A 25,994-nucleotide genomic window follows, 5' to 3' on the forward strand; every position below is an offset into this window, starting at 1 on the left:
GAAAGAAAAACCAGAAACACAAGCATGGAGCATGTTGCTGAGGCAACCTGAGACACCACAAGACCCTATGGAGTTCTTGTCTCGTTCATGGAGTGCCTCTGCTCTTGAAGTGTGTAAGGTTCTTTCCCCAGCTCAACTTCCAGCACTACCTTCTTCTTATAAGGCCAACTACAACAATGGTGGTTGTTCTAATAATAATAGTAATAATAATCATAATTCTATGCCTATACTTGAGGACATTGCTGGTGAAGCTGCTGAAGAATCTGCCATTGTTTCTGGCAATCCTTTTTCTTTTGCTTCCTCTGAGACCTCTCAGATGATCATGGACCGAATCATGTCACAGTCGGTATGTTCTTTCTTTTGCTTTATTAAGGATGTTAATTCAGTTTCAATTCATTCATGTTTATAACATGTTTTGCTGAAAATAGTAGAATCGCCTCTCAACTTGATTCGTAGGACACAAACCATAATTTGAAAAGAAGTACTAAAAAGATGAAATTATTTTAGAAATTTATAAGCCAAACACAGCCTTAATCTACGCTCATCTTCTACAACAACTCACTTTCCTTGTTTCATGCGACTTTACTTTTGTTTTCACTTTTTACTTTTGTCTCTTTTTGATATTTTCTGTTCTGTTTTCTCTAGTGGTCCAGAAGCTTATTTGCGTTCTGCAGGGTCAGTCTTGTTGTTCAGTTTCTTTCCAAGCTTTCATTTTTCTGCTAATTTTGAATGCAAATCCTCCTCAGTAAGCTTAAAGTTCCATTTTTTCTTATCTGGGTCATCTTGGCAAAAACAGAACCATTCCAATTTTCATTTAGCTTCCATTTTTCTTGTCTTAAACAGCTTATGTTGAGTTATTCTTTAGTGTGTAGACTACGGAGTGTTTAACGTTTCACAATAGTTAGCGAGCACTTTATATGTTGAATTTTAATTTAGAAAAAGAAACTGAAGCAATTGGTGATTGTTGTTTGAGTTTGGTCAGCAGGAGGTGTCTCCAAGAACCTCAGGGAGGCTATCTCACAGCAGTGGCCCTCACAGATAGCCCTCCAGTTTCCCCAACTGAAATTGATGATTTCAAGGTAAGCATCCTTCTCTTCATTTTCATCTTTCTCTTTCTTTTTTAGCCATAGCAATAGCATGAATCCCATATGGCCATATCAACCTAAACAAGACACAGCCATGTTGATTTGTTTTGGCTTTCTTAAGGAAAGAAAAAAAATAAAAGAAATATTTTTTGGGTACAAAGCACGAGCACTGACCAAACTGTACCATGTTAGTTCCAGCTTTCTCTGTAACCACAAACAAACTTTATGACACTCGGAGGACAGTACCCACAGGTTCTCTCTGCATTCTTCACTACTATACTAACACTAACAGACAAACAAAAAGTAGAAATTGAAAATGTTCTAGTTTTGGTTGCTAGTTAAAAAGGCTAACCTGATTCTGGTCCCCTCATAAAGAAAACAAAATAATAAAAATTCCTCACAATTAAACAAGAGCAGAGTGAAACAAAAACACATCTAGTGTAAAGGTTTGTTTATTATTATTTTGAATGGGACATCTAAGCTTAAGTTATCATAATAGAAATCAATCTCTCAATAATTCATAGTAGAAAAAGAAAAGAAGAAAAGTACATTGTGACTCGCGGAAGGAAGACATAAAACCTAATCTTTATTAACATCATATATGCAGTGTAGCCGCTCCAACAACAACATCACCAGCCTGAGTAGTCAATACAGGGCTTCCGCCACCGGTGGCGCCGCCGTGGCAGCAGATGGTGGTGGTGGCAAGACGGTAGGAAGGAGAAGAAGAAGGAGGAAACAAGGGCCCACAACGCTCAGCTGCATGCAGCGGTTTCGGTTGCTGGTGTTGCCGCCGCTGTTGCATCCATTTCCGCCGCCACAGCTGCCTCATCTGGGTCCGGCAAGGACGAGCAGATGGCCAAGACAGACATGGCAGTGGCGTCCGTCGTCCTGCTTGTCACCTGGTCTCGGTCTCCGTCTCCGTAGTGGTTCTGCCTCTCTGCTCCGACTGCTCAGAACAAAGGTAATGGTTTCATTTTTTTTTAATTTTCGTTCTCTGTTCTTCTATCTTTACTCAGAACATTGAATCTTTTTGGGATTCTGTTAATGCCACTCAGATTGAAATTTGAATCTAGCTGTATTATATTCTGTATTCTTGTTTTGGATTGAATCATTGAATGATTAGTTGATTTATTTCGCAGGCAATCTTTGTAAAAATTGTGCTGATTCAGTTGATTTAGTTCACTGATTAACCTTGTTAATCTTCATTAAAATTGTGCTGCTGTCTTTTGTTTTGTGTTTTGTGACTCAATGTGCTTAGATTGTGACGGTGTTGATGACTTAATTGTGTTTAGATTGATTGACTAATTGATTATTGATTAGCTATGGCTGTTTTGCTGTGTTTCTGTTTGTGTTTTGTGATTTTTATATATAGTGATGTGCTGTTGTTTTGTTAGTTAATTTCTGTTAGTAATTTTAATGTGTTGAGTTTGATTTTAGTTAGTTAGTAGAACTTAGATTTAGTTTTCTGTTTGAATGGATTAGGATTATTAGTTGTGGTATGCTGCTGTTAGGTTTAGGGTTATTAGTTGTGTAAGACTGCTGGAAGTGTTTGTGAAATTCTGTTGCTTGGTGGATATTGCTGTTGAACATGGTTGAATGTGGTTAACTATTTGGTTAGTTATGAACTGATTACTGATTGTACTGAAATTGATAGTATGCTGCTGGTTTTTTGTATCATTCTTAGTAAATTTGTATGAATTGAGGTTCAAAGCGTGCTTGTTTTGTGAGAAGTTGTTGAAATTTTGGTTGAATGGCATTCTTTCGAATTAGGTTCTAAATTGATACTTGGTGCATTGATTTTACATGTTTAATACGTATGCATGCCTAGTGTTTGCCAAATTACTTCGAGTTTTTGATTAAAAATTTTGGTCAATTCCCTGAGCTCAATGCTTGTTTTTTACTTGTTATGACTATTTGCATTGATGTGAATGTACTATGCTTATTGACCAAAATTTTTGACACTTTTTTGAATGTTTAAGGTTTTTTGCCCAATAACACAGGATTAAGGAATTGATCCTATGTAACCCCATTATATTAACTTTGTTTGTTTAATTGGGTTTGGGTTATATTAGGCGCGAAATTTTATTTTTTGACACTAACCTTGTGGTATTGGTTGTGAAAGCTTTTTGGTGTTTGAACATGCTATGTGCACTTTAATTGAACATTGCTCTTATTTGTTTCATTTCGTACACCAATTGCTTATGAATGTGCCTCTATGTATATCTTGGATTCCAATTAGCATATTGTAGTTATTATGTAATTGGAACGACGGAATCTTGTTAGGCATGTGATTAAGAATGATATTTAGTTAAATTCTTTTGTTGCTAAAAATCATCAAAGTTGAATTGTTATTGATTATCATAAGTTCATAACTAAACTTTGAATTTATTGATGTCTTGTTCATTTAAATTGAGAAATTATTTTGTAATAGTGACTAATTTACAATCTCTTTTTTGCATCATTATCATTAGTTATGTTTAAAAATTAATACTTGATTTTTATTAATATGTTTATAAAGACATGTATATTAACTTTTAATTTTATTTTTATTTTTATAATTTTATATTTTTATTTAATTATGCTAGGATCAATATCAATGGATCAAATATCAATTGATTAGTAATAAAATTGAACAAAAAAAATAGCTAAGGACACAATCACCATTTGAAATGCGACATTGACTAATGGAAGAGAGTTAAATTATGTGAAGTTTCAAAGGCTGAGACTGAACAAGTTTAAAGATAGATAAAATATTTCAAAAATTTTGACATTGCCGTCAGAATTTTTTTACGAGAATTGATTTATTTTGACGGAAACGATGGAGACAAGGAAATAACGGTCTTTATGTACGAGAATTACAACATGAACTTAGAAAGCATTTAGGCTGAGGATTGGAACAAATTCAAAATGTATATAAAATAATTTTAAAAAGGACGGTCAATATTACAGGAACAGAAAGACATGTGTCATGGCGAAATAGACTTAGACTAAAGATATAATTTTGTGATATCTGAAAACAGGGCTCTTATTATAGGAATAGAGGGAGGATACTTTTCTAACACAGTGCACAAAGATAAAATTATTAAATGTGTATATATTTTATAGATAATATTATAAAGTTTTTACCAGAGTAAGTTAATCTGTTCTTTTAATTGATATATTATTTTATTTGAATGTGTATATATTTTATAGATAATATTTATTACTATTATTTTAGGATTGAATCATGAAAAATGATATTTTGTTATTCTTATCTTTTAAGTTATCAACAGAAATCATATTATTTTATTTAGTTCCACAAATACGGAATGATCATTTGAGTCGAATTAACAAAAATAATAAGATTCTTGATGTCAATAGAAATTAGAAAAGAACTTTTTCGCCATCATATATATCTGACAAATTGGTCAGCTAGAATGATAGATCTGTAAATGATACAAAATTTGAGCGGTGGAACTTATTCTGATTTTTCACTGATCAAAATTTTGATCATTTCTAGATTTATCACTCTAGCTGAACAATTTGACAGATATATATATATATATATATATATATATATATATATATATATATATATATGATGGCGGAAAAGTTCTTTTTAATGTCTATTGACATCAAGCAATTGTATTTTTGTTAATTTGCCTCAAGTGATCATTCAAATATCTGTGAAACTAAACACATAAAATAATACGATTTCTGTTGATAACTTAAAAGATAGGGATGACAAAATATCATTCTCCATAATTCAATTCTGAGATGATAGCAATAAATATTATCTATAAAATATATACAAAATTCAAATAAAATAATATACTAATTAAAAGAACGAATTAATTTATTCCAGTAAAAACTTTAAAAACATGTCAATTTCTGTTGGAGGTGGACCGTGATTCCATGAAGATAATAGAACTTCACGTACACTATTCATCTCATCAATAATAATTTTATCTTTGTACATTGCATTAGAAAAGTATCCTCTTTTTACTCTTGTAATAAGAGCTCTGTTATTAGATATCACAAAATTTTATCTTTAGTCCAAGTTTATTTTCTCATGATGCATATTTTTTTGGTTATATAATGTTGATTGCCCTTTTAAAAATGGTTTTACATGCATCTTGAATTTTATCCAATTTTCAACTCAAATGTCTTCCAAGTCCTTGTTGTAATTCTCATATACGAAGACCGTTGTTTCCTTATCCCATTATTCCTGTCAAAATAAATCAATCCTCTTACAAAAAATTCTGACTGTAATGCCAAAGAATTTTTGAAAGATCTCATCTGTCTTTGAATTTGTTTAGTCTCAGCCTTTGAAACCTCCCATAATTTAACTTCTCTTCCGTTGGTCAATGTCGCATTCCAAATGGTGATTGTGTCATTCGCTATCTTTTTTGTTCAGTTTTGTTACTGATCAATTGATATTGATCCATTGATATTGATTCTAGTTGACTGATCATAATTGAATAAAAATATAAAATTAATTACAAAGTTAAAATACATGTCTTCACAAACATATTAATAAAAATCAAGTATCAATTCTTAAACATAACTAATGATGAAAGAAGAGATAGTAAATTAGTCACTAATACAAAATACTTTTTCAATTTAAATAAACAAGACAACAACAAATTCAAAGTTTAGTGATGATAATCAGTAACAAATTCAACTCTGATGATTTTTAACAACAAAAAAATTTAACTAAATATAATTTTTAATCACATGCCTAACAAGAATGGGTCATTCCAATTACATGGTAGCTACAACGTGCAAATTAGAATCCAAGATATGCATAGAGGCACATTCATAAGCAATTGGTGAATGAAATTATAGTTTTTGATTGCGGATGGCCGCTCATGGCGGTGAGCCAAAAATATGGTGTTGCAAAAAATGGCGAATTATCTAAAAAAAATACACATATGTACAAAAAAAATGCAGAAAAATTGCAAATATAATAAATTATAAAATCTATCTATATAAGCAACTTTTTAGTCATGAAGTATCCGATTAATGGAGCAATTAAACATAACATCGAGCTCAAATCATTTACTCAAGAGTAATAAGGAAGCCATAAAACAAAAACTATAAACCATCTAATTTCTAGCTCTCATCAAATTCATCCAAATTAACACGGATTGATGGAGGTACACCTGCTGCATCAAGGGAACAATTGGTTACAGATTTCCAGGAAAAGGATTCTATCAAGGCAGCTGTGGTATGGTATTCTCTGTTGTGCATTTCTTCCTTGTGTTTCCATTATAAGAATTTTTTCTGTTGTATTGATTAATATTTTTGCTTGAGATAATGATTTGATGTGACATGTTATCATTCAGTTATCCATTAAAAGCTGGAGGAGTTGGATTAACTTTAACTGCTGCAAGCAAAGTTATCTTTGCATAACTATCCTGGACTCCAGGTGACCTAATTCTGGCCGAAGATCGTGCTTCTCACTCTCATGAAGTAGAAAGGAGAGAGCTGTTACTAGTTGCATGGCAACATTAAGAAAACAGATAATATCAAATGAAAAGAACTCACGTCTTACTTTTTTTAGCAAAGGCAACATGCACTGTTATGGTTCTTTGACTAGTTATTTCTTGTTTACAGGTGTCTTCAGTAAATATATACTACTTGCTGGCAAATGATACGGTTGATGACATCATATGGTAGGTGCTGTCATTTCTGCAGTCTGTTGTTGCTTGGTATAGTGTTGACTTAACATTTATTTTGCATTGACGATCTTCTATATTTTTACATCTTAGGGATGTGGTGCAATTCAAACTGGTTAATTTGGGGCAGGTACATCTCTACATCATCTTGGAACTATCATATGTAATGCAAAATGAACATAATGCTTAGTTTCATATGGTAAAATAAACTGGTGGTTCTATTCTGGTTTATATTTATATTTTGTCAAGATTTGAAGTCTGAGGTGGTGGTCTTCAAGGTCGAGTTGGATAAAGGGTTTGAATGTGGAGCTTGAATCCAAGAACAAGAAGCTCAGTGAGGATCTTGCTGCTGCTGAAGCTAAGATGGTAGTAGCTGTTGGTGCCAGTGGCAAGGTATGAGAAGCTTTGATTGGTTTGTTTTCTTTTGATGTGTTTTACCTCAAAGCATGGAATGTGTCATAATTCATTGTTACTTATCTTGTTTTTCTCTTTATGATATAAAGGGTGGTTAATCCATGTCTTAAGAGTCATCAATCACTATCTGAAATAGTTTCTTTATTTCAATGGTTTTAACTTTCAATTCATATGGGGGAACAAAAATGAGATCATATATATATATATATATATATATGTTTTTATAAACTTGTTTTTGCTGAATGAAGGAGGCAATTGGGGAAAGCCAGAGCCCCAAATTCAAAGACATACAGAAACTCATTGCTGACAAATTGGAAAGTTCTAAAGTGAAAAAAGAAGCTACTCCTGAAGCGCTTTTTCATAAAGCTTCTTCAATACCGTCTCCTACGACAATTATTGATCTGGTTGGCCAATGGCTCTTTATATGTTATTTCATTAATCATTTTGAAGTTATTATAATTACTATATGTAAAACCATTGTTTTAATAGATTTTCTGAGAATTTCTGAGAGGGTGAGCCTTGGTGCAAGAGGTTAGCGTCTTGTGATTTCTGACTTGGAAATCAAGGATTGTAATATTTGAAAATGGATAGAATTTTTCTACTTTGCTTCTTACTGGCTTTGTCTTATGTATTCTACAGGTGGATGAGCGTGCTGTCTTGAAACATTTCAAGTGGCCTGAGAAGAAAGCCAATGCGATGCGAGAGGCTGCGGTTGAGTATCAGGAGCTTAAGCTATTAGAACAGGAGATTTCCTCCTACACGGATGACCCCGACATTCCTTGTGGGGCTGCCTTGAAAAAAAAAATGGCCAGCCTCTTAGACAAGTAAGATTTATGTCAAGATAATAGTATTCCTATTTAATAATCTTCTTATGCATTATTTCATCTCTTGTGATAGGTCTGAACTGAGCATACAGAGGCTAATCAAGCTGCAAAATTCTGTCATGCGTTCGTACCAAGCGTACACATTCCAACCACTTGGATGCTCGATTCGGGGATAATGAGCAAGGTAAATTTCTTTTTAACATATTTTTCCTTTGAAGTGAGAACAAAGATTGAAACATGGTAAATGGTTTGCTTTACGGTTATCATTACTCTGGTAGTAGTGGAATAATTATAGTTAGTGATTATCCGAAATTTATCAACATAGAACTTGATCTAGTAGTTGATTCACTGATCTGTTTGTTTTTACACATTATATGCACACGTTTCAATTCTCAAATAACATGTATTTTCCTTTATCTAGAGATATATCATTTCGTCTCTTGGAAGATATTGTTCCTTCAATTATTCCTTCATTTCATCGAGGAAAAATGTTTACTTAGTTTATAGCAGTGATGTTCAATATGTAGTGCTTGTAAAGAACATTTTGAAGCTTTTACTAAGCATGCTCTGGATGAAGTGAAAAACAAAAGAAAAAGGATAATAATAATTCATAATTTCTTTTTATGAAAAATACTAAATATAATATACTGAATATTTGCCACTAAATTAATTTTTATTTATTTTTATATATATTAATTTACATATTTTCCTAATTTAATAATTTGTTATTAAAATAATTAAATATATTATAATAAAATAATTAGATTAATAATTAAAACTAGTTGCAATAATAATTTTTTGAATGAAAAGTTAGATAGTTTTTTTATATATTAGTAATTAAATTTTTTTTGGGTATATGTAATATATTTAATTTTTTTATATAAGAATAATATCATATCTTATCACCTGAATGTTATCCATTTTAGGGATTACTTATCCTAAAAGTCTTGTAAATTTAAAATTTAAAATAGTACTAATAACAAATTAAAAGTAAAATCTAAAAGAGTCAAATATTTTCCTCTTGAAACGTACCGTTTCCAATTGATGCCTTTAGATCCACGTGTACTTTTAAACCGTTACAGGTCATTAAATTTGAACACGTGGATCCACGTGTCGCAACTTGTCATCCATAGTTAGTTCACGATGCATAGGCTCCGTAACCAGCACATGCCAGCACGCGCAATACAAAAATCCATGCCAGGTCACCAAAAGCGAATAATGAATCGCCACGACATTACAAATAGAGAAATCAATTTCTTCATAGCAGGATCAAACAAAGGGAACGAACCCAGTCAAAAGTTCAAAACCACAGAAGAGAGAAAAGGAGAATTCGATTCCTAATTAATTCTCACCGTCAACGATGGAGGTTTCCGGCACCGTTCTAAGGAATATCACGTGCCCTTCCTTTTCCATGCACGTGAGTTCCCGTCGTGGTGGTGGTGGTGGTTGCGTTTCGGTGCCGGTGAGGCTGAGGAAAAAGGCAGTCGTGCGTTGTTGCTGCGGGTTCAGTGATTCGGGGCATGTGCGGTATTACGGGGACGAGAAGAAGAAGAAGGAGGAGAAGGGAACCGCTGTGTTGAGCACCAAGAAGAAGCTCAAGATGCTGAAGAAACGTGTCCTTTTCGATGATCTTCAAGGAAACCTAACTTCGGTAACTTAATTATTTTTACATCTTGTTGCTTTATGTTTGGACTGAAATTTAGCTGCATAGGGTTGAAATCAAATTTAACAGGTTTAGAATAATGCATTTGAACATGCAATACCATTGATTATTTGGTGAATTTGGGTGTGTTTGGTAAACATGTTGGAAGCACAAGAAGCACCTTCAATCTTCTTGAGCGCTGCAATTTTTGTTTGGCTAACTTTTCCCCTCTAAACGTGAAGATGATTCTGGATTTGAACTCCCGTAATAAATGGTAGCTTTTTGCTTTCACTCTATAAATTAAAAAATTAATTAACATTTTATCAATTTTGCCATTCAATCTCATTTACAATAAAAGATAAAAAAAAATAATCATCAAGAGTTCTTGATTTTTTTTTTCCATGGTTATGGTTTACAAACAAATATTTTTTTAATATTATTATTAGTATTCTTTGTTAACTGCATGTTATTGTTGTTGGCCTTTGCGTGATTAACAGAGTCTCAGGTTTTTATTCAATGGCAAATTTAATTATTGTTGTTTTGTTTTTACACAGGATGCTGCTGAGGTTTTGATGAAGCAGCTAGAGCAAGTAAGGGCAGAGGAAAAGGAATTGAAGAGAAAAAGGAAGCAAGAGAAGGAGGCAAAACTCAAAGCCTCTAAGATGAACACCAACCCTGATTGGGAATCATCATCGTCATCATCTGAATCTGAATCAAGTGAGAGTGAATGTGACAATGAGGTGGTTGACATGAAGAAGAACATGAAGGTTGGTGTTGCGGTTGCCGATTCCCCACCAAAGGCAGAAACCATGATATATACACCTCCCTTGTTGCCTGAGGATGTTAGTGCTAATGACCATCATCATAAGGCCATGGAATTATTCTCTAGAAACAATGACATATCAGTTGGAAGCATTAATGGTAGCCTTAAGAATGAGAATACTACGGTTATTACCACTGAATCTATTCCTCAGAAGAGGATTGAGGTATGCATGGGAAACAAGTGCAAGAAATCAGGATCTATTGCATTGTTGCAAGAATTTGAGAGAGTGGTTAGTGCTGAAGGAGGTGCTGATGCTGCTGCTGTTGTTGGATGCAAGTGCATGGGGAAGTGCAAGAGTGCACCTAATGTGAGGATTCAGAACTCTACTGCGGATAAAATAGCTGAGGGGTTCAATGATTCAGTTAAGGTTCCAGCTAACCCTCTTTTCGTTGGGGTTGCATTGGAGGATGTTGAAACCATTGTGGCTAGATTCTTGGGCGAGAATCATGAAAGTACTAATGAATAGTTTGCTGGTATGCTGTTTGGAAAATTGTACATATGTATTGCCAGTACCCTATCAGATTGTTGTTTTATTGTATATAAATATTTTTGTGAGATTCGATTTCCTAATTTATTGGAACTTCCAGAGCCTGATTTGTGTCCATTCGAGCTCGACTCAAACATTTACATGGCCTGCCTCGCAGTCACAGCTAGCCTGAATTCAAATTTGACGGCCCTGTTTGGCATTAATATTAATATATTAATATTTCTTGTTATTCTTTGTTGGTTGTTATCATTTTAGCATTCTGTATTTATTTATTTATCTTCAATTAATTTTTTTTTGGCACATGTATTTTATCCCAAAAGAAAATATTGGCATTGTCCTCTCTTAGGGGTAATAGTAAGTTAGTAACTCACTCAGTGAGATCCCATAAATACAAAATTTGTTCAGACCAATGTGTCAAAATATTCACCTCCCTGATTTTATTTACCATATAGTGTTAAATACATTTTTTTGGTAATGGAGGCCATTGATGTGTTGTGCAGCGTTATGGAATGGTGGGTGTATTTTCTATCAATATAATTTTTTTAAAAAATTAAAACAAGTAGATCGGAGGCTCCCATTTTTTTTATTATTATTTCCAGAGGAATTTGAGTGTCAAAATTTGTTAAGGAGAGAGAAAAATAATAAAATTTGACGGTTAAATTTGGGTGAAGTATTTAGGTCAAATTTGTACATTAAATTTTTTTAAAAAATTAAAATATACAAATATGAGAATTGAGTTTTAAGTATAAATTTGACGGTTTAATTTGTGTTTTTCACACTTTAATTAAACACATTATTTGTGTTTTTCACGAGTTAAAACACATTATTTTTCAACAACGTTACAAACATTATATTCTCTTCAATATTAAAAATAAAAAATTGACAAAAGATTGAGTTTTTTATCAGATTTTAAATTCATACCATATTTTTCAAAGTTTAAGTGATGATATAACCGGTTGAAGTCATTTTTCTTTGGGTAAAAAATCCTAATAAGCCAAGGCAAGAATCGTGTAACGTAAATACGCCAATTTGAAAATCGTTTCAACAATAAGCTAAACGCTATCTTTATGTAATTCGAACCAGGGTGGTTCGAACTAGAGTGGTTCGAACTACATACGTTAGTAAATCGAACCAGGGTGGTTCGAATTGGTGGCAGAGAAAAATTGAACGTAATTCGAACCAAGGTGGTTCGAACTCGAGATGAATATAATTCGAATTGGACAAGTTCGAATTATGCATTGGAAATCAAAGCAAGTAATTCGAACCACCCTGGTTCGAATTACCCTTGGCGTGCTCCTTCATAATTCGAACCAACCTGGTTCGAATTAGTAAGGAGTTCGAAGCACCCTCATTCGAACTATTCTTCCTTCCCCCTACCCCACCAAATCTCAGAGAAAACGACCCAGATCCTCTCCGAGGAAGACCTGAACGGAATACTCTGCAGATGGGAGACGATCCAGTACGTTTGTATCGCTTGGACGGAGTTGCTCATATAGCCGGGGTCATCAACGACGAGGTTAGTACGGAAATATTTCTGATTGTAGCGGTATTTGCGAGTTAGTGGTTTTGCATGTAGGTTAGATCGTGGTTTATGTTGTTGGTTTATGTTAGTGGTTTATGTTAGTGGTTTATGTTAGCGGTTTATGTTAGTGGTTTTAGGGTGTGGTTTAGTGGTTTGTGTTAGTGGTTTATGTTTGTGGTTTATGTTAGCGGTTTTTGTGAGTGGTTTTTACAAGCGGTTTATGTTAGTGGTATATGTTAGTGGTTTTTGTTAGTGGTTTTATGTTGATGGTTTGTGTTAGTTGTTTTATGCTAGCTGTTTTATGTTAACCGTTTTAGGTAAGGTGTTTTATGTTAATGGTTCTGCTGAAGTTGTTTTATCTTAGCGGTTTAGTTGTGCGGTCTATGGATTTGTTTTACATGCGGTTATCTTTCATGTAATTTTATGCGGTTGTCTTTCATGTTATCGTGCTGGTTACGCTTGTTGTTGGTTATTAAGCTGGTTCTAACTGTGCGATGCATTTCATGGACAGCCCCAGCGATGCATTAGGAGCATGCGGCGACAGCAGGGCATGCGACTAGATGACAGATACGTTCCGTACTTGCAGATGGCAAGACTATACCATCTTGCAAGGCTGAACGATAGATGGTTCCGGTTAGACGAGGCCCTTGTCAGTGCATTTGTCGAGCGATGGCGTCCGGAGACGCACACGTTTCACATGCCGTTCGGAGAGTGCACCATCACTCTTCAGGACGTGGCATACCAGTTGGGTTTGCCAGTGGACGGGCGTTACGTGAGCGGCTGCCTGTCAGAGTTCCATTTATACATCCAGGGTGGCCGTCCAGCCTGGGTGTGGTTCCAGGAGCTGCTTGGAGTGGTTCCTCCTCCCAGCCAGGTTCAGAAGTACGCACTGAACTGCAGGTGGTTTCAGGAGACTTTTGGTGAGTGTCCCGATGGAGCAGATGACGAGACTGTGCGGCGATATGCCCGTGCGTATATTATGATGTTGTTGGGCACGCAGCTGTTTGGGGACAAGTCTGGCAACCGCATTCACATTAGATGGCTTCCGTACGTAGCTAGGCTGGAGGAGATGGGTACCTACAGCTGGGCCTCTGCAGCACTGGCATGGTTGTACCGGTGCATGTGCCAAGTGGCGAACAGACATGTCGTCAAGTTAGCAGACCCACTTCAGCTACTTCAGTCTTGGATCTTCTGGCGATTTCCTCGGTTTAGGCCTTCTGGGTTTGACACGATCAGCTGGCCATTGGCCTCGAGGTACTCTACTAAGCCTTCCCTATTACATTTTAGTATAAATATATCCAAGTTCATTATTAATGTATTAGAAACCCTTTAGGCACATTTAACTAGCCATACGACACATGTATTATGCAGGTGGTCAGGATACAACCCTTCTGCTAGTGAAAAGGGTCCTAGAGTGGAGATGTGGAGGCTTAGGATAGACCGGTTACAGGACAGGGAGGTGAGTAAGCTACTTAATGAGTTTCTTTATTTTAGCAGACTTTATGATATGCCCTGAATATGGAGATTTTTCTGTGCAGTTTATCTGGATGCCGTACAGCACTCCCGAGGTACTTCAGGTTGTGCATCCAGAGGTTCTGGAGCCTAGGCATATGGCGTTGTGGCGGGCTGTGACATCGCTGATCTACTTTGCCGTCATAGAGTGGCATCAGATTGATAGGGTTCTTCCGCAGTTCGGAGGGGTGCAGCCCCCGCCGAATCCCGCACTGAACATCGACTTTCTGATGTCGAAGGACGACAGAGGCGGCGATCGTTGGTTCCCGTACGATCTTCGGAGGTGGCATATGCATTGGGAGTCCCGTGCGGATATGGTGCTGAGGTTTGATGTTGTTGCCGATCCTGGACCCTCACAGTTGTTTCTCGAGTGGTGGAGTCAGCATGGTAAGAGGTTCCTGTCTCCGGATATGCAGTTGGGGGATCTGAGAGCCGTTCTTATTCCAGTTGAGGCCTCACAGCGGGGTGCCGGGCGAGTTCCTGACATGGATCGTCCTGAGGACGTGCCTGACAGGCGGAGGGTTGAGAGGAGAGCTCGTGTTGGCACACGACGGAGCCAGCATGAGTGGAGGTGGCTAGATGCGGCTATTGATGATGATGACGATGCTGGTCCTGCTAGAGGCGGACGAGGAGGTCGGCGAGGGAGACAGAGAGGGCGTGGTGCGGCAGACGTCCGTCGTCGTGACCCACATGACGATGACGACGATCATCATGGTCCTGTGGGCGGGGATGGTGCCGAGGGTGTTGCAGTTGCTGGTGTTAGTACCCACGATGGAGGACATGGAGGTGAGTGGTATGGGTCAGGCATGGGTGATGGGGGTGAGCCTGGTGACATTGGACTTGGGTCTGGGCCTATTGGGGATTATTTCGTCGGTGTACCCGCCGATGACCAGCCGCAGCAGGTGGGTACCCCATTAGTTATTACGGGATCACAGTGGTCAGACTTCCTTGGCACAGACACGCTTGATCAGGACTTCGGGAGTCCACAGTTTCTAGCGGATATTAGGGCCATCATGCAGGAGGACGTGCCGGCCAGGAGGCGTGGTGAGACATCCGGCACCCAGGCACCGTTAGATGTTGATCTGAACGAGCCTCCTACGACATCTGTTGGTGATCATTTTACTTTAGGAGGCACCCCACCATCTGCCTACGCTGCGGCCTCAGAGTCTGTTGCTGGGTCGTCTGCTGCCCCCGTCCATTTTGCGCCACCGGCACAGCCAGCCCCCGATGAGGACGCCGATGAGATCGAGGATGAGGAGCCTTTTATCCGCAGAGGTCAGAGGGCACGGGTTCCCCGTCGTTGCTTTACGGGCTTGCATCTGTTTAGATGATTCACTTTTCATGTATTTTTTCCATAGATTTCATTAATGTATAAATTTGTTGTTATTTTGAAGCTGAGTTACTTTGTTCTTGTATTAGAGATGTTTTCCTTTGTTGTTTGTTGATTGATATGTACTTTGAAAAATGATGTTTAGCTGTTTTATCAGTGATATTTGTTTTCATCATCGCAGCATTAAACAGTCTGTTACATACATTTATTTATTAAATTTTGCACTTAGGAGACTATTCAGACGACTCAAAGTGAAACATAATATATTCATTACTTAATGCAGCATGCACGATACATTACATTAGAAAAATCAACATTAAAACTTAACTCAAAGTGAAACATAACATATTCATTACTAACGCTTATAACATGGCTACTAAGGGCCCCCAGTGTGAGACGATCCACCAAGCTGTGGGCAACTCCGTCGTGTGTGTCCGGGTTGGCGACATAAACCACATCTCTTTGGACAGTTCAGATCTGCCTCGTCCATATTTGGTCGTATCCTGGTGGACCTCGGACGACCCTCTCTCGCACGCCTCTTGTCAGGGTCCGGTATGACAGTAGGCCCGTCGTATGGTGGCCAGATACCCTCTGGAATGGAGGGGTAAATCCCATCCGATACACACTGAAGACTGAACTAATCTGGTACACGCTGTGAACATAAGTAGTCCAGTTTACTCGTGAGTAGGCACAACATGCAAGCGCGTGCTGACATGGAAAATGAAGCGCCTGAAAGTAGCTGCAGTCACATGTCCGATAGGCAAGCGATACTCTGTAGCTACCCAATGAGAAGGAACCAGTCGGAGTGGTTTCTGCCACGGTGAACTCCGAGTTATCCCTGTCATACAAAGTCACCGTGAAGCACCTCGCCGTCTTCAGATTTGCCTCAATACACTTTACCAAGTGTTGACTGAATTGTTGTCCGGTTCCCTTCTGGGCCTCAGCCTCTCTCCCCTTGCGAACAAATAGTTCGGCAAGCCTTCCGTATGTTGCCTTGACTAGTGAGGATACATGAAGGTTTCTGACACCCTTGAGGATTGAGTTCACACATTCCGAGATATTCGTCGTCATGTGACCGAATCTCTGACCCTCATCACGATGCTGAGTCCACAATGAATAATCAATCAGGTTCGCCCACTCACACATCGCCGGGTCTTCAGACCGCAGTATATCAAACCAGTAATCAAACTCAACCTCGGTCTTGGCATACGCCGCATTCACAAGAAGCCTCCGTGCATCTTTTCCCTTGAAGGTTAGGGCAAAATTAGCAGCTACGTGTCGAATGTAGAATGCGCGGTATGCAGATGGAGGTAACCAACCTCCATCAGGAGCCTCTAGCGCAACCTTGATGCCGTTATGCCTGTCTGATATAACCAGCAGACCGGGCTGCGGTGTCACGTGCTGACGAAGGTGGGAGAGAAAGAATGTCCAGGACTCAGCATTCTCACCCTCTACTAGTGCGAATGCAACAGGTAGAATGTTGGAGTTCCCGTCCTGTGCAATTGCGATGAGCAACGTTCCCCCGTACTTGCCATACAGATGGGTGCCGTCGATGCTGATTAGCGGCTTGCAATGGCGGAATGCCTCGATGCAAGGTGGAAACGTCCAGAAAAGCCTGTGAAAATAACATTGAGAATCGTCTACCTGCCCTCCAACTCGAACGGGGCTAGTCCTTAGGACTGCAACAGTTCCAGGCATCGTCAACTGGACTCCCAAAACCCACCTAGGCAGCTCATTGTATGACTCATCCCAGTCACCGTAGATAAGGGCAATAGCCTTCTGCTTTGCCATCCAGACCCTCCGGTAAGTCGGCCTAAACCCAAAGTGTGCTGCCGTGGCATTCAGGAGCACCTTGATGCTAACGGATGCATCAGCTCTAACCATTGGCATAATGAACGCCGATATCACATGATAATCCAAACTCCTGTTGTCACTGGATATAGAGGTGGCAAGACAAGTGTGAGGTCCATTGTATCGTTTGACCTCCCAAATTCCCTTGCGCTGTCGCAGACTCAGTCGAATCAACCATGTGCACCCATTCCCAAACTAAGAACACTTGCCCACATATCAACGATAATCAGACTCCACAACCTTATACTGTACCCCTCGCCGGATGCTGTAAGTCTTGACACTTAACAGGGCCTCATCTTTATCCTGAAATTGCTGGCCAACTTGGAACTCTGTCAGACCAGCAATTCCTTCCGCATCTCTAGCTCCGAATCCAACTGAGTGCCCAGAAACCCCCTCCTGCCTCATGGCATCCAAGTCCAGACAGGAAAAATGTGGTGGATACTGCTGTGTGCTAGAGCTAGAACCACCTACCGCCAATGCAGGCTCACTCCATCCAATATCATCACTGCTGTCATCGTCAATCATATCCGGCTCGACGTCATCCTCCTCTGCATCACCCAAAAATCCGTCTCCAACGCCAACCGGTGCAACACCCACTAAAGCGTTCGGCATATTTTCCCTTGCCCATACCTCGTTGCCTACACCGCCATTGAGGTCAGCAGCAAAAGACAGGGAGGCGACAGGTTGGACCACTAGTGGATACACAGGGACGGAGGAAGAAGCAACGGCAGGCTGGGAACTAGAACCTGCTGGAGTGGCTAAATCGGTCGTATTACGGTTCGAACCGCCTGAGCTGGATACCACATCAACCAGCCATGCCAACAACTCTGGTGTCCTCACCTCCGGAAACTGCCGCCGACAAAGAAATATTACTTGCAAGTCCACATCACTACTAATCGTGAAGCAATCATACTTCACGGTATTCTGTAGCACCGTGATTGGAATGCGATAGAAAAACTTCTTAACCCGCTTTGCACCCTCCAGACTGAGCTTCGTCAGTACAGCTCTAACAAGGTCATCATAGCTCGTCGTAGGAGTAACGACAGTACAAAGAGGATTCTTATCTGTGAACTTCACTCCGGAACTAGTTTTCCTCTTAACGGATCCTCTGTGGTGAACCAAAACAACAAAACTCTCCTCACTAGCCATCTTACTCCCTCTAATGAGACTAACTCATGTTTACACCCATATATATAGGCCTCGAGCTCCTACTAATTCGAACCGGCCTGGTTCGAACTAGTATTTGTGTAATTCGAACCGGCCTGGTTCGAATTACCTCCACAAGCATCTCTCTCTATAATTCGAACCGATCTGGTTCGAATTACATTCATTTTGAGTTCGAACCATACTGGTTCGATTTATTAGCAACACACAACAAGTAATTCGAACCAATGAAATTACACACAAACTTAATTCGAACCAACGTGGTTCGAATCATATATATATATATATATATATATATATATATATATATATGATCTGGCTTATTGCTGAAACAATTTTCGGTTTGGCTGATATACGTAAATTTTGGAGAGCATTGGTTTATTATGGTTTTTTTACCCTTTTTCTTTCCCATATGCCATTGCCAAAAAGTGAAATTTCATGCGATTTTGACTTATTTGGACATATTTCATGCTATCCTATCATTTGCTTGGTTAAGTTGCGAATATAGTACCATATCTATAGGTCATCTCTATATTCCTATTTATCTACTGTGAAAAAAAAAATTATTAGCATACAATTGAGCCCTCCAAAGATTATTGATTGAATCAAGTCAGATAGTTAATATCGGTTTCTCCTGAAGTCACACTAATTTGTCAATCTATACGTTTATTCTTGGTATTAGCAGAACCAATAAAGTAAAGTTTTAGTTCCTTTTATAACTTTTTCTCCCAAACAAAAGATTTCTTCCTTTGAACTATTAAAGGAGGACTAGCAAAAGTTCCGCGCATACGCGCGAATAGTAGTAGTGTTTGGCGGTTGTAACTACATTTTAAAACATTTAAATAAATTTGTGATGGACTATTTATTTATTTATCTGTATAATTACTTATGTAAAATACATTGCAAAAAGTATTAATACTTAAAAAATTATTTGAATTGTTGAAGAACGTCATTAAATTTAGAAAAAATTTAACATATTGCCAAAGTTTGTGTTTCTATTAGGCCAAGTGAAATGTATGTGAATTTAAAGAGATGATATAAAAAATTGTGTACTATTAATAGAAAATTGATGAGTTGTTGATTTTAATTATTATAAATCGGATAAACTACATTATAGCTACACATTTCTCTTCAAATGATAAATCATCTTTTAACTCTATAGATTGTAGTGCAAGCACATGAGATGGGTCAGGAAGATATTTGCGCAACAATGATACATGAAATACTGGATGAATCATAAACAACTCAGACGGCAATACCAAGTGTAAACTACTGCACCTATTCTATTTAATATCTCAAATGGACCAATGTAATGAGGACTAAGGTTGCCTCTTTTTTCAAACCTTGTCACTCCCTTCATAGGCGACACTCTAAGAAACACTTAATCACCTACTGAAAACTCTAAGTTACGCCTCTTATTGTTAATATAAGTCTTTTGTCTACTCTAAACTGCTAATAAACGTTCTCTTATTAAGCGAACCTTTTCAACTGCATCTTGTACTAAATTTAGTCCCAAAAGCTTACCCTCACCAATTTCAAACCACCCAATAGGTGACCTACATCTTCTTCCATAAAGAGCCTTAAATGGTGCAATTTGAATGTTGGCTTGCTAACTATTATTATAAGAGAACTCAATCAGAGATAAATAACCATTCCAAATTTCACCAAAGTCTAAAACACAATATCTTAACATGTCTTCCAATGTTTAGATCGTCCTCTCTGATTGTCCATCTGTATAAGGGTGAAAAGTTGTGCTAAGATCCACACAAGTTTCTAGCACTCTTTGAAGGGATTTCCAAAAATGAGAGATGCATTGAGGCCCGCAATTTGAAATAATGGACACGAGAATTCCATGTAACTTAACTATCTCACGACATAAAGTTAAGTATCCCGAGACGCATTGAAAGTTATTTTCACCAAAAGAAAGTAGGATGACTTCATCATTCTATCCATAATTACCCAAATTGAATTAAAACCTTTAAAGACACGAGGTAAACCCATTACAAAATTCATCATAATCCTTTTCCATTTCCATTCAGGTATCTCAATTTGTTGCAATAATCCACCAGGGCTTTGATGTTCAACTTTAACCTGTTGGCAAGTTAAGCAATGAGAAACAAAAACTCTTATGTCTTTTTTCGTGCCTTCCTACAAAAATAATTGTCCTCCCACACTCTTGGGATATAGCGCCCGACACACTCATGGGATATAGTGCCCGATACACTTACAATAGAGAGAAAACTTAAACATACTCACCACTAATCATCCTCATTCATATCTCATTTATCATATTCATTCATTAACTCATATATGCATCTCCAGCATACTCGTAACATTTTCGCACTTCCTCAATTAATCATAATCATTTAATCATCAATCATATTTCAATAACAATTCATCATTTCAATTAATCAGCATCACTTCAGCCTCATACATCTCAAACTCCGTCTTTCACACTTTCTCAGCTCATTCAATATCAACTTAATTCCAAAAAAAAAAACACTTTTCAAATCGCTTCTAATAAATCAAACCAATTCCAACCGCAAAAATCATTTCTTTAATTATTCAAAATCAGTTAATATAATTCTTAAATCTTTTGAAAATTTATTTTGACTCCCAAACTTTTTAGAAATTATACTTTAATCATTAAACTTCTAAAAACTCTGTTTTAACCTCCAAACTTTCTTTTATTTCACTTTCACCCCATCAAAAGTTCATCAATATTACTTAGTTTTTAACTAGTTTTTCAATGGGTTCGATAACCGATTTTTCAGTGAATTTACTTTAATCTCACAACCTTTAAATCTCATCAAATTTATCTCAAATTACCACATCACAACAGCCCCAAAAATCACCAAAACACTCCAGCTGGTCGTTCATACATAGTCGAACCAAAATCTCAAGCAAACAACAATAATTCAATAAAAATTCAACATAAACTTAATCAAATTCAAACAATAATCAATCAAATCAACATTCACTTATCAAATTCATATTTAATTATTAAAGTTACCGAATCCTACCTCTATACGAAATTAAAATACACGAAGTTTTGGAGAAATTTTTTGACCGAATTATCGAAAAAGAAAACGTCAGAAATCGTCTATGTCTCCTAGAACTTTAATTGGCCAAACTCAAAAAGAAGAGGAGCTACATCACCGTTAACTTCTACCGAATAAAAATTATGTCAACATATAGAGAAGAAAAATATGAACACTTTTATCGAATTATATTTTTTATTGAAGTTATGGATCGCAAGAAATTGAAGTCAGAAGCTTGGAGGGTTTCACAGTTTCCTCTCTTTCTATCCCACGGTCATTTTTCTCTCTTTCTTTTCTTTCAATCTTGACTCGATTCTAAGAGAGAAGAATGAAGATTAAATGGTGATGATTAATGAATGGTGGCAAGGTGTCACAATTATCAAGTGAAGGAACGTGTAACCATTATATATATGTATCTATGCATAGCAGTCACGTTTGGCTTTCCTTATCTTTAGTTCTTTACTTCTTTTATGGCTTCGACCATTAATATAATATAATATAGTAATAATAATAATAGAATGAAACTAAGTAATAATAATAATAATAATAATAATAATAATAATAATAATAATAATAATAATAATAATAATTTTTTATTTTTTTAAAATATTTTATTATAATAAAAATTATTTAAAAATTTTAATAAATTTTAAACTCAAAGTATCATAAAAATTAAATTTAATTATTTTTAAAAAATTTTAAAAAATAATTTTTTTAAATAAAATAATAAATTATAAAAAATATATATTTTATATATGACAGCTATGGAAGAAAATAATATATTTTTCGGACTATTATAGTAGGCATCATTGGAAATGCACATGTAGTTTGAATAATGCATGCATACTTTATATAGAACAACTATGAAAAAAAATTGTAGAATAATGAAATATTTATGAGTGTTCAGTTTATGTATTTTTTGGAGTTGCAGATGGATGCGAATGGAGGTGAGGCGATAGGAGAGTGTGGGGGTGGTCTAAGTGACGTGAACGGGGAGATGAATGTGGTAGAGGCTAGTGGTGATGAGATTCAGGAGGAACATTTGCCTGAATGAGGACAAGGGTTTGACTTGAGTGGAGATGATATTTTGAACCAAATTTGGAAAAGAGTGAAAAATGCATAAGAGTTTTATTGAAGGTATGAAAAAGTCAACGTATTTGGGGTACGAAAAGGGGACTCAGGTAAAGATAGCGATAATCTTGTGAGATATCGATTTTTTTGTAACAAGAAAGGAGATTGAGAGAAATTAGGCACTATGACAGGTTTGATAGGTAGCGAGGACACAAACCCAAGACACGGACTAGCTGCAAAGCAATGCTATCAATATATTTGAAGAGTGAGCAGAAGTTAAAAGTTAGGAAGGTAGTGCTGGAGCACAACTATAACCTAGCACCTATTGGGATGTCCTACTTGATTTGGAGTCATCGTAAAATAACGGATGCGACAAAGGCTCACATCAACAAAATGCATGCGTATGGAATTAGGACGTCGAAAATCTTGGGCTACATGGCTAGTATGTCAGGGGATACTCTTTGCTGGCATTTTTGAAAAAGGATGCGTATAACTACGCTGACAAGATAAGGCAGTCAAGCATAGTTGATGATCACATGTGTAACATTAACATGGAACTCTCTTTTATGACCTATTACTCTAAAAGACTGTTAGCAAAATTAAATTATTAAACAAAAATATAAGAATGACCAAATGTTTTTAACCATATTTATAATATATAAGAATGACGACCAAATCTTTTCATAAAGAAAAACATATCCTTAATTATTGTTTCAGTTATTCTCATACTATGTATATTAATAATTTTCATTATTTATTTATTTTCATAATCTTCATATTTTTATTTTAATTTATTTTCATAATTTTTTTATTTCTACTTTTTTTTTCATCATATTCATGTTTTTTATTTTTATTTGTATTTTTATTTACTTATTCATGTTAATTAAAATTATTAAAACTTTAGAAAAATTAAAAATTATAAATATAACGGTAATAAAACTAAATAATAAAATAACTAAAATTATCGTACTCTCTATGTTATGAGTAAATAAAGGTGATTGCTATTGAATATTGATAAATAATTTTTAGAAAATAGTGTCTAATTTTATAAAAAAAAATAAAAATTAATATTCAATCCAAAATTTATAAACGTAAATAAATTTTTAAAAATTAAATTTTGTTTAAAAAAGAGTTGCACAAAAATTAGATACCAATTTATAATAAGCACCATATAATTAACCATAAATAAAAAATCAAAAACCATTACGCAACACCACCTTCGATTCTTAATTTAATGGTATTTTTTCTTATTCCATAAATAATTATATTATTATTTCAGTTATCAAACGTGAATTATATTATCATTATTTTTCATCTTGCCAAAAAATATTGTTACAACTCTAATTATTAAATTACACATTTGTATAGACTTTTTTAATTACATATTCATTTAAAACTTCTCAGAAAAAAACAAAAATCTTTCTAACATCTAAAGCATAGCTACTTTTTTTTTCGACCCAATCCAATCTTGATTTTTTTTTATCTTGCAATCCACTCTTAAGTTATGTACTACAAATAGCTTTTCAATAACACTAAAGATTTTTTGGCTAAGCCCAAAAACATTAGTCCTCTAACTCTATGTTACCCATTTTCAAACAAACCCATCACAGTTTTTGCAATAAATCACAACGGTTCTTACAAAAATACTACTCACTTTAGTTACTGCAAAGATTAAGCCACAGTTATAATTATTAATAGGTGTATAAGCAACAGACAAATACCATTTTTGTGGGATCCATAATCTGCTACTAGAAACTCAATCACTCCATCAATTCCCTTATTTTTTCACTCCACCGCGTGTCGTTCCTACAACATACACATCTGTCTTCAGCACCTAAAGAGAATAGAAGGATTCAGCATAGTAGAATCTCCCATAATATTTTGGTATCTTGTGGTTCTTTTGACTGAATGTTGTTATACACATATCAATTTGTAAAATTATTTTTCACTCTGTTCGTATTTTTAGTAAGTACTCTGAATCCAATATCATGATTTTAGACCATTTTTGTCAATAAAAAAAAACTGATAATAGGAAGTTAATCTCAAAAAGAACATACCCTATTAGCTTCGATTGGATAGTGTTGCATTAGGGATGAAATATTTTTCGCCTTTTTTCTCATATGATTCAATTTTGTTTATATCATATTAAGTTTGTCTTCTCAAGTTTTGACTTAACCATTCTCATGGTGAAAAATCACTGGTCTTGATAATGATGTTGTCTTGATATGTGAGAACATCTGCTCATTATTTTTGAAAGAAAAAATTGATAAAAATTTATCTCATGTTTTTATGTCCAAGTAGTCATATTGAGGATTAAGGAAGGTTAATCATTTTCATCTTATAGCAATTTTATTTGGTTGAATCTGATTGTTTATTTTTAGGCAAGTTCTCCGGTGTAGATAGGAAGATTTCATCTACATATGTAGATTAGTGTTGGCGGTACTTAAATGTGACAAGTGTTGGTGGAGTAAGACATTTTTGTATAGGTTGTTGGGTGTTGTAGTGATGGTGCTTAACTGGTCACGTGCATTGTTGAATTACCTTACTGAGATTAGTAATGTGTAACAATAATTAATAGTTAAGATCATTTTAATTATGTGTTTGGTAATATGGGTTTTTTTTTATGTTTTTGATTGGATGAGAGCAATTAATTTTGGGCCTATTGCAAAAAAAAAAAAGAAAGACATATAGAACTAGTGCTAATTCAAGACCCAAAAAATTAAAGAAAAAAAAACGAAAAGAAAAAAGAATTAGATAGATGCTTCAAGTGTTGAAGATTGGACATCTTAACTTCCATGTGTAGTGAATCAAGTCGAGTGAACAATCTGCAAAACACTTTGATGCCTAAGTTAGCTGGGTCTTTGTATAGTCTAATAAGTAGTGATTTTACCTGTTAAGTGCCTTTTCTCTTTTATTCTTATTTTGAGTCAGTTCCATTTTAGGCATTAAATGCCTTAGCGTTACACTCTTTATGTCAAAAACACGTCTTTGTGGTACGAGTATCCGGATGTTACTCTTAATTTGTAACGTCGGATATGTCATAAGTTTAGAAATTTATGGTATAGATAACCGTTCAGAACAATATTATTTAAGGTGACCAAAATTAATGCTGGTCTTACTACCCTAATAGTTTTTTAATAAAGTTTTTAAGCTGCAAATATACTACTTGATCTTATTTCTTACCTTTTAAATCTTATTAGTTTTTTTTTCACTAATAACATTATATTTCTATAGGTCAAAATATCATATCAAAATTAAGTTGCATTATTAACATTAATGTTGCTAATAATTATATAACTTTTTCTACTATTAATATTATGACTAACAGTATTACAGTTGTTGTCGTGACTACAAATTTTGGATTAGGTGTTCTCATTGCTAAAAATATATCGAAAAATATCAATTATAGGAAGAAGAGTTTTAAAGCAGGAATAAATCTGTTCGGTTGTCGGTTGCCGGACGGGTCGGGTGGTTATTGGAGGGGGTGAGAACGCCTCAATCGCGGTTGTACTGGGTTCGGATTTGCCGTGTAGCCGAGCTCCCGTTGTGAAAGGAAAGAGGGGGTGCC

General features: G+C 36.0%; 4 protein-coding genes across 8 annotated transcripts; 2 read left to right on the plus strand and 2 right to left on the minus strand.

The window, feature by feature from the left end:
- Positions 1–281: 281 nt before the first annotated feature.
- Positions 282–9,295, plus strand: LOC130961069 (protein CHUP1, chloroplastic-like). Of its 5 annotated transcripts, XM_057886720.1 has the most exons (11): positions 282–346; positions 983–1,079; positions 1,693–2,046; positions 6,184–6,294; positions 6,413–6,742; positions 6,839–6,875; positions 7,024–7,138; positions 7,408–7,563; positions 7,799–7,983; positions 8,057–8,167; positions 9,066–9,295. In XM_057886720.1, the coding sequence occupies exons 5-10, from the start codon at positions 6,718–6,720 to the stop codon at positions 8,157–8,159; spliced, it is 621 nt and encodes a 206-aa protein (XP_057742703.1). In that variant the 5' UTR covers positions 282–346; positions 983–1,079; positions 1,693–2,046; positions 6,184–6,294; positions 6,413–6,717; the 3' UTR covers positions 8,160–8,167; positions 9,066–9,295. The 5 variants fall into 5 exon arrangements, 3 of the variants coding, with proteins under 3 accessions (XP_057742703.1, XP_057742705.1, XP_057742704.1); XM_057886722.1 differs by lacking the exon at positions 7,408–7,563; XM_057886721.1 differs by lacking the exons at positions 282–346; positions 983–1,079 and having other exon boundaries at positions 1,595–2,046.
- A 47-nt stretch (positions 9,296–9,342) lies between these two features.
- On the plus strand, positions 9,343–11,235 carry LOC130961068 (diacylglycerol O-acyltransferase 3-1-like). The gene is made up of 2 exons (XM_057886719.1): positions 9,343–9,634; positions 10,180–11,235. The coding sequence occupies exons 1-2, from the start codon at positions 9,344–9,346 to the stop codon at positions 10,912–10,914; spliced, it is 1,026 nt and encodes a 341-aa protein (XP_057742702.1). The 5' UTR covers position 9,343; the 3' UTR covers positions 10,915–11,235.
- A 4,535-nt stretch (positions 11,236–15,770) lies between these two features.
- On the minus strand, positions 15,771–17,183 carry LOC130962589 (uncharacterized). Its single transcript, XM_057888783.1, has one exon. The coding sequence runs from the start codon at positions 17,181–17,183 to the stop codon at positions 15,771–15,773; it is 1,413 nt and encodes a 470-aa protein (XP_057744766.1).
- A 183-nt stretch (positions 17,184–17,366) lies between these two features.
- Positions 17,367–18,299, minus strand: LOC130962590 (uncharacterized). Its single transcript, XM_057888784.1, has one exon. It carries the CDS (start codon positions 18,297–18,299, stop codon positions 17,367–17,369), a length of 933 nt encoding a protein of 310 aa, XP_057744767.1.
- Between the last annotated feature and the right edge of the window lie 7,695 nt (positions 18,300–25,994).

The sequence above is a fragment of the Arachis stenosperma genome, chromosome 2, assembly GCF_014773155.1.
Source record: "Arachis stenosperma cultivar V10309 chromosome 2, arast.V10309.gnm1.PFL2, whole genome shotgun sequence".
NCBI classification, from domain to species: domain Eukaryota; kingdom Viridiplantae; phylum Streptophyta; class Magnoliopsida; order Fabales; family Fabaceae; genus Arachis; species Arachis stenosperma.

Coding starts and splice junctions, on each gene's coding strand:
- LOC130962589 (XM_057888783.1), bottom strand. CDS start 17,183: ATGGTTAGAGCTGATGCATCCGTTAGCATCAAGGTGCTCCTGAATGCC.
- LOC130962590 (XM_057888784.1), bottom strand. CDS start 18,299: ATGGCTAGTGAGGAGAGTTTTGTTGTTTTGGTTCACCACAGAGGATCC.
- LOC130961069 (XM_057886720.1), top strand. CDS start 6,718: ATGATACGGTTGATGACATCATATG. Junction 7,564..7,798: donor CTACGACAATTATTGATCTG/GTTGGCCAATGG, acceptor TGTATTCTACAG/GTGGATGAGCGTGCTGTCTT. Junction 7,984..8,056: donor ATGGCCAGCCTCTTAGACAA/GTAAGATTTATG, acceptor CTCTTGTGATAG/GTCTGAACTGAGCATACAGA.
- LOC130961068 (XM_057886719.1), top strand. CDS start 9,344: ATGGAGGTTTCCGGCACCGTTCTAAGGAATATCACGTGCCCTTCCTTT. Junction 9,635..10,179: donor TTCAAGGAAACCTAACTTCG/GTAACTTAATTA, acceptor GTTTTTACACAG/GATGCTGCTGAGGTTTTGAT.